General features: G+C 47.0%; 1 protein-coding gene across 1 annotated transcript; it reads left to right on the top strand.

Moving 5' to 3' along the window:
* Nucleotides 1-3,155: 3,155 nt before the first annotated feature.
* LOC124665903 lies at nt 3,156-7,717 on the top strand. The gene is made up of 5 exons (XM_047203258.1): nt 3,156-3,296; nt 6,513-6,627; nt 6,722-6,811; nt 7,158-7,256; nt 7,350-7,717. Exons 1-5 carry the CDS (start codon nt 3,181-3,183, stop codon nt 7,449-7,451), a joined length of 522 nt encoding a protein of 173 aa, XP_047059214.1. The 5' UTR covers nt 3,156-3,180; the 3' UTR covers nt 7,452-7,717.
* Nucleotides 7,718-8,341: the final 624 nt, after the last annotated feature.

The raw sequence follows: 8,341 nt of genomic DNA, 5'->3' as shown, positions 1-8,341 counted from the left end.
ATCTGAGATCAAACTTGGAGAACAATTGTGCTCCATGCAGTTCATCCATTAGATCTTCAATCACAGGGATAGGGAACTTGTTCTTGATTGTTTGCTCATTGAGTCCCCTGAAATCTGTACAAAGCCTTCATGACTTATCCTTTTTCTTAACCAGCAGTATAGGAGAAGAATAAGGGCTAGTACTCAATAGAATTTCCTTGTTTTCAGCATCTCTTGGATAATTTGTTCTACAATAGTTTTTTGGGTGTGAGACATTCTGTAAGGCCTGATATTTGGTGGTTGTTTGCCAGGCAATAAAGGATTGTGGTGGTCTTGTTCTCTAGGAGGTGGCAGTCCCTGTGGTGCCTCAAATATATCACTGAACTGTAATAGTAGTTCCTTAACAACATCAGATACAGGTGCATCAGATTTGTTGTTCTGCTGTGCTTCCTCCACTTGTGCATAACACAGTAAGTAGCTAGTTGCTCCCTGTGCCAGCAACTTACTGCATTGGTCAGAGAAATGAGCAGCTTGTCAGTAGGGAGTAAGTGATCATGGAATGTTAGTATTTTCTCCTGGACACCAATAGTGAGTTTTCTTTCCACAAATTCAAAGGTGACTGGGTTGTGTTGCTTAAACCAATTTACTCCCAGTATTACATCAGCTCCTTGGAGCTCCAGGATTCGAAAATTTGTTACAAATTTGGTTCCTTGGACATTAAAAGGGCAATTGTATGCTATAAACCCAGAGGATAGTATTCCACCACCCGCCACTTTAACTATCCTTTCTGCAGTTGCTTTCAATGGAATCTTGTGTTTCTGTGCAAAGGTCAAGTCCATGAATGTACTTGTGCTGCTTGTATCTGCTAATGCCACTGCCTGAGCTTTACTAAAATTGAGGAGAAGGGAGATTGTAGAGTCACTTGGGCTGCCACTATATGCTGCTGCAGAGATGCACATTGCCACTTCATCAGGGGGCAGTGCTTGTGGTGGTATGTCTTGCTGTGGGACTGAGGATTGTTCAGGAAGTACCAAAACTTGTTGTATAGCTGGTGGAGGAGGGTCTATCAATAAGGGGCCTTGGTTCTCTTCCTCTTCATCATAACCCTGCAACTCAATCATGTTCAAAGTCCTTTGCATCTGAGGTTATCTGTGTCCCAAGAAGAAATTATCATTGCAGTACCAACATAATCTGGGTCCTCTATTTTTGTTTGGTGGCCTGTGGCGATTGTCTCTTGGTAGCTGGGGACGTTGGTTTGGTTGCTGCTGAGGGTACACTCGAGGAGCAGGTGCAATAGGGGCTGCTTTCTTGACATTCAGCAAGTATGCTTGTTCATATTTCCTTGCATACCAATAAGCTAACAATAGTGTTTCAGGCTTCTGGCACTGCACTAGATGCTTGATACTGTCTTTAAGCCCACTGGTGAATCGATCCACGAAGAAATCTTGTGGCAAGTAGCTGCGCCCCCTTTTCATCTGTGTCATCCACTGCTCATACTGATCAATATATGCATTCACTGTAGTGTTTTGCTTGAGCAGTTGGAGCTGATCCATAGGGTCCTTTGCTGTTGCATCAGGGAAACGATCAATCAGCACCTGGCTGAGTTCTTGCCATGTCAGTGTCTGCAAGTGTAACCCAGAACTGCTGATCCAGGTTTTTGCTTGTCCTCTGATGTGAGCCAATCCCCACTTGACTCTGCTGGCCGTAGGTATGTCGACCAAATTGAACACATCCTCACACTCCAGTAACCAAGCTCTTGTTGGTGCATCTCCTGTAAAGATTGGCAACTCCACATGGGGTGTACGGAGGTGCAAGTCATTGTTTGTGTGCTGCGGCTGAAAGCAGTTTTGTGGGAAGGATTGGTTTGGGGAGTGGCTGTGGGTGTATGGCATGGTTTGGTGTAGTGGCTGGCTATATGATGGCTGTGGCTGGGTGCTGTGACTGGGATTTTGGTTGGTTTGGGTGGTGGTGGGGTGTAGCGGTGGTGTAGGGTTTTGTGTGGTAGGCTGGTAGTAGTGGGGTTGGGTTGTGGGGTTTATTCGTTGTATGTGGATCTGCCGCGAGGACGATGTCGTGGAGGTGGACACGATGAGTTCGCTCTCCGTGCTCACGGCTTTCTGTCGAGCATCCTGCGTGCTCGGTGGGAGTGGCAGCTGGGCGGGTGTTAGCCGTCCTAGGGTGGGTGGGAAAGGAGGCGGATTTTGTGTTGGTGGTGTGTCTTGTGGCGTGGAAACCTCAGGGATAGGTGAAAGGTTCGAGCTTGTGCGTGGTGGAGGCGTCACAAAGGTAGGAGCTTGGCCAGTGTCGAGTTGGAGATTACCTTCCGGCTGCGTAAGCTTGTCGATGCTGGTCTGCATCCGCTCCATCAGCGCCACCATGCTACCCATCTGGTTCGTGAGCATGTTGATTGAGGCCGTGGACTCTGCCTGGTAGTTGCGGAGGCGCCGCCCCACAGATCGCGCGTCCCGCTCCTGGCGCTGCTGTGCTCTGAGCGTGGCGAGCTCGGCATCCGTTGTCGAAGCCGATCCAAGGACTGGAGCATCCTCGTTGCTTTGATCCCTTGACGAGTTGCGAGATCGAGACGAGGTCCTGGATCTGGGCCTGCCCACCATGGTACGGAGGTGAGTGGGTGGGAGGGTGGTAGACGAGGGAGGGAGGGAGGGCTTCGCCGTTGCGAGCCTGGGGTCCGAGAGCCGACTGCTCTGATACCACCTTGTCAGGATCCGGGGATATCGATCAGAATTTCGGAGGGGAGTAGAGGAGAAGCAGACGCTCCGGCGGCGCTGCCATGGGGAAGAAGAAAGACACGGGTACGAAATTTTAGGGTTTATTCATAGCGTGCCTCCCATCCTCCCACTCATGCCCTTTATAACTCAGAGCAGGACCACGCTTAGTGATAAGTTCAGTGATTCAGAGATAAAACGTGATTAGCGCGGAAATTAACAAGGTTCAAAAGTTTACAATCTTAGCCGTTGAATCTTTCGCCTAGCAACCACAATTCGTTGGATAACTGAAGAAGATACATCCGTCGCCAGGCGTTAGGAGGCGATCCTGACACGCGGTGCGGTCGCACCAGCCCGCCCAATCGCACCGAGAAAAAACGAAACAGAACAAACCCACCCGGTCGCAGCCTGCTTCACCTCCTTCGCCTCTGGTGCCACGCTGCTGCTCCCGCCGCCGCGACCGAGGACCAGACGAAGGATGAAGGAGGCCGGACCGCCGGAATCGCAGCGAGGAAGGATCGAGCGGATGGGTGTGCTCTCCTTAGTCGGGAGGGTGCTCTTCGCCTCCATCTTCCTCCTCTCCGCCTACCACGAGTACGCATGCATCCCCTCCCCCCCTCCCTCCATATCTCTCTTAGGTCTGGCGTCTGCTCCTCCGGGACAGAATCCCGTTCAGTTTCGTCCGTTGTTAGTTGTTCATCTGGAGTAGGTGGTCTCCCGTCCGCTCCTCGTGGTGGGCTGTTGTTACTTGTTCATCTGGAGTAGGTTATAGAGAATTAGAGATGGTGCGCAATTTAATTGGAAACGCCGAGGACACTTAAATTGGCACATCTCTTTGATCAGTAGTGTTATTGCACTGCAAATTTTATTAGCGCCATTAATTAGACCCCATTTTTGGTATTTGCCAGCAACATGATCTCTCTGAGAAACTTCATGTAGAAAAATCTTCTAAAGAGTGCTATCTTGGGAGAAAAGTGAAACAAGAGCATTGCATGCCAACAACCCTTTATTCAATTTAGCAATTCTGTACTGTAAACATGAAGGTAATTAACAATGATCTATAACTATAAGGGAGTGTGGAGGAAAGTGGAGAAAATTTTGTAATCAATATTTTGGGTAGGTTGAAAGTCTCCGTTGGTCCATCAGCCTAATGAACTCGCCGAAGGCCGAAAACTGGAGCTGCATCGCTATCAAAGGACAGAAGATAGCAGGGATGAGATAAGGACTACTGAGAAAGAGGTAGTGCAGGGATCCCATGGTGACTTCAACAAGGCACCGTCACCCATTGCACATCCTTCGCGAGTTGTCTTGCAACAGAGGGGCACCTCCATGACGCAGCGCCTTCACTTAGGCTTCCATCTCTGGCCCCAGTCAATAACTATTTAGACACATAGCCCTAGGGTTCAGGGACGAGCACCTTGGAGCCACATACTATTGAGCCGAACTCTTGGCCCAGCTGCCACATGAAAAACCGACTGACAGCATGACTGCAAACATCAGGGGACAATAAGAAATTTTGAATTGCTTCCCGAAGAGTGAGTCGCAAACTTGTATTACAAAAAGGCACATGCACTGAAGAAAAGATGTTCTACATCAGCTAGAGTAGCTTTTTTAGCATGTTCGATACAAAATATAAATTGCTTGTAGAAGAACGGACTGCATACATAAAGTAAGCTATTAGTGCACATAAATATGTCTGTTTGATAAAAATAAATATCAAGACTCACGATTATGATGTTAACTAAGAATTGGTTAAGTTTAGTTTTGCAAGCTCTTCGCTGCAAATTATAAAATCTAATACTGCTCTGCATTTAGGCTAGAAGAAAACTCAAGCATAGGTTCTCGCCTTCATTTCCAATACACTAAGCTGAAGCAAAGCTAAATTAATTCATAAGGCGTGATTGGTTTCAGGCTTCAGCCTAGGATGGCCTCATGTTTTCAACATGAATATGGATAAACAACCTAGGTGGTCTTCAACCCAGACAAACAGAAAGCATGAAACTCAAATGCTGGATGAAATAGTTTAATCCACCTACTACTCTAAACTGCATATCTCTGTTGCGTGTCGGCCGTCGGCACATCCGGATTGGATTGTCGAGACATTTCGTTCGCTGGGGGACAGTCCAGTGCTAGCACTGTGACTGAATCAGGAACTCGCCTCAGTTAGTTGAGGATTGTCACACCAGTTGTGGGAATGAATTTGGTGCCCTATGAGTGAATAAAAACCTGTGGTACTTTTTCTGAATAAGGATATTCAGGTAACAATCGAACATAATTTGTTATACTCAAACATTGATAAGTTGCTGAAACCAAATGTAACAAGTGGGAGAATTGAGCTGCACACCACAACTTTTTATTCCACGGTGTACATCAAATTCGTCCGTAGAACATGAATAGCCACGTTCTGTAGGGCAGGGAATCAGAGTAAAATTCAGAAGAGAAAATTAACAGTATGCCCTACATTGCTAACTGAAACACTATCTTATGGACTGGCACCCAACAAACGGAGCATCACAGCAGTCCAGTCCACCTGTGCGCAAAGAGCAAGCAACAACACAAGTAGATTGACTATGGCCAGGAGGGCAATCAGTTGGGGCGGTCCATCAGCGATGCCGCCAGCAAAATCGTCGGGGAGGGTGGTCGTGGCTAGCTGGAGCGCCAGTGGTGCTGCAAGCGACGGCGTCGAGGTGGATTGCCGTGGCAGGAGCGACACAACGAGCAAGGGAGTTGAGCTGCCGGCGAGGAGGAGTGTGGCCGTGGATGTTGGGGAGAGGTGCGACCGTGCGAGCACGGGCTGATCCGTGACACCGAGTGGCAGAATCGTGGCGGTGTCGACAGGCGCGCGATGCTAGAGATGGGATCGAGGAAGTAGGGATTTTGTAACTTATTGGGGAAGGGTCGCGTAGGGTTTTTTTTTCCGTTGCGACCTCCCTCTCAAACAACGACCCTCACACATTCTCTTTTGTTGAACCCAATGCCCCAAACGAACCCATTCTGAAAGGTAGACACGTAGACTGTTTTGTGGCATCACGACGGTGGAGAAGAACACAGTTCCACTCTTTATTCAATAGACTGAACGAGCTACCAGTGCTCTAGGTAGGGCCAGGTATCGTGACCTCTAGATCAACCAGAGACACGCTCAACCCCAGGAGCTCAGTGCTTTTAGTGATTTACTGAACTTTGCTTGTTTTGTATCTTACAAAGGTATAATATTGTACTACAAACTATTGTCTTATCTCTTGTATACGGATATGATGAAACACCCAACACACGAGTAAGTGTTTCTAGTCTAGATAATAAATTGCAAGTAATGTTTGATTAAGTGTTGGTTTATCTCTTGTTCATGTTCAACTACTACTCAATGTGACGGCATCAGCATGAAAATCAGAAAGAATTCTGATCAGTATGGCGTTTCATTTAAAGTATATATGTCCACGTATTTTGAAGTTGTGCTAGAGGCATTATCCGGTGTGACGCATCTACTGATTATTACATATGTGTATGTGGCCAAATTTGCGGGTTTAAGTGGGCATGCGGATGTCGCTAAGCATACGCACATTTAAACACATGGTTTTTCCTGTAAGTTGCATTCCCAATCGTTTAACTGTCATGTACTAGTGTCGATCGATCCTAAATGTTTGCCTGTACTATTCATATGTAGTAGTTTATTTGGCGGGTATAAGTGGGCAGTTAGACAGAAGTGATCAGCTGATGGGCACCTATGGGCGTTCCCAAGTTATGATGGTAGTATTATCATATCCTGGTCTGGATGCTTGCAGTTCTAATCTCCGAGCTTTATTGGCGATGCAGGGACTCTGAGTTTGGATCTGATGGTGGACCAGCAGCCAAGTATCTGGAGCCCAAGTTCAACGTCTTCGTCAAGCAGGTGTCCACCAGCACTGGAATGGCTGTGCCGCACGTCGAAGTATGAATATTTTTCCTCATCTTTCATTTTTTAAGAACCCATCCTACCTAGTTCATAGCTCTGATGGGATGCCTTCTGTTTTATTTGTTTATAGATCAAGAGCGTCATTCTCGCTACCATGTACATTAGAGTCTTTGGTGGTCTCATGTTCATACTCTATAGCTCGGTCGGAGCGTTCCTACTGGTGAGTTCGCCTTATTGCTGCTTCAGCGTGTGATTTTGGTACTTTTAGAAAGACATGCATGTTGCATTTGACTAAATGTCTGTGTCTGTCCATTCTTGCCTGTAAATTCACCAATTCTTACATTATTGCTCTTTGAACGTGTAATCTCTGTACATTTGCTTTTGCAATATCCTGTCCTGCATCTGAAAACAAATCTGGTGCCAGGTTGTCATTATAGCTTACCCACTTAACATGCTAATATCAAATTTGATGTTGTGAAGTTGTGTAGGCAATTGATGTACTGTTGTTAGTGTTATTCCATTATTTTGTCAGCCACACGAAATATTAATGCAGCTCACTTGTGCAGCTTGTTTACCTTGTCTTCATAACCCCTGTTGTGTACGACTTCTACCACTACAAAATGGAGTCGCCGCAATTTGTTCAGCTCTTTACCCAGTTTTCACAGGTGTTTTTACGCAAATCTTGCTTAGCAGCTTTGAATTATTTCATCAAGGTAGCTGTTATCAAGTGTTGTGATAACTCGGTTCTTTCTGTGCAGAACCTAGCCCTTTGCGGTGCGCTGGTCTTCTTCCTGGGGATGAAGAGCTCCATCCCAAGGAGGTACTCCAAAAGAAGGATTGTAAAGAGCAAGACAACTTGATTGAAGTCAGCTGTGATTTGTAGTAGGATTAGAAAGCTACTTACGTTAAGCTCGTCATGTTTTAGGTACACATGTCCTACTTCTGCCCATAAAATATGTGTGGGCCTACAGGATTTGATATGTAGGAATTTAAGCCGTCTAGCTTTGCTCAGTTCTGGTTTTCGGAATATATTTCAATATGTAATCACAAAACATTGTGAGTCCAAGTGACATCGGGTAGGTATTATGTGGTGTTATTTCTACCTTGCTGAAGCTCTAGAGTTCAATTTCTCTGGCGCCATCTTTTTTTGTTTATTGGTTTTCTGCTGTTTGGACCGGTGCCTCTTAAAAAAACCGGTGATACCGTTGATTTAGGTTTTTCTGGTCGAACCATTGAACTGGTCTGGTTTTTAAAACTATGCCTCGGGGTCGGCATGGAAGTTAGAGCCGGTGTCGTGCTTGGTTGCTTGGGCGGCTACCAAGGTGATCTGTTTGGGTGTGTGGCATCGGGGTCAGCGTGGAAGGCAGAGCGGTGGCTCTTCGGTGTTGCTTTCAGTTACTATGGTGGCGAAGCCATCGACTAGTCTGGGGCACGGCTCTAGGGCTGGTGTGGAAGGCGGAACATCCTCTGTGGTGTGTTTCGGGTACTTGGGCGGCGGATCCGTCTGCTAGTCTAGGGCGCGACCTCGGGGTCAACGTGTGGAGCTTGTTCAGTTCGGTGGATGCATATGGGTGGAGGTTCACGAGTTGGATCCGGGTGAAAGTCCTGTCTCCGGTGGTGGCTAGAGCCAACGGTGTCGACGCTCTTGGGCGCCGTTTCCTTCTTGGAGGTGACATTGTGGTGAAGCTCTTGTCCCTCCCCTAAGTCAATTTTGAGGGAAACCCTTGATCATTGCGATCGGACGGTGGTG

Source organism: Lolium rigidum, chromosome 6, assembly GCF_022539505.1.
Source record: "Lolium rigidum isolate FL_2022 chromosome 6, APGP_CSIRO_Lrig_0.1, whole genome shotgun sequence".
NCBI classification, from domain to species: domain Eukaryota; kingdom Viridiplantae; phylum Streptophyta; class Magnoliopsida; order Poales; family Poaceae; genus Lolium; species Lolium rigidum.
Note: the sequence above shows the minus strand (reverse complement) of the source record. Positions and strands in the feature narration are given on the sequence as shown.

Coding starts and splice junctions, on each gene's coding strand:
- LOC124665903 (XM_047203258.1), top strand. CDS start 3,181: ATGAAGGAGGCCGGACCGCCGGAATCGCAGCGAGGAAGGATCGAGCGG. Junction 3,297..6,512: donor CTCCTCTCCGCCTACCACGA/GTACGCATGCAT, acceptor TTGGCGATGCAG/GGACTCTGAGTTTGGATCTG. Junction 6,628..6,721: donor TGGCTGTGCCGCACGTCGAA/GTATGAATATTT, acceptor ATTTGTTTATAG/ATCAAGAGCGTCATTCTCGC.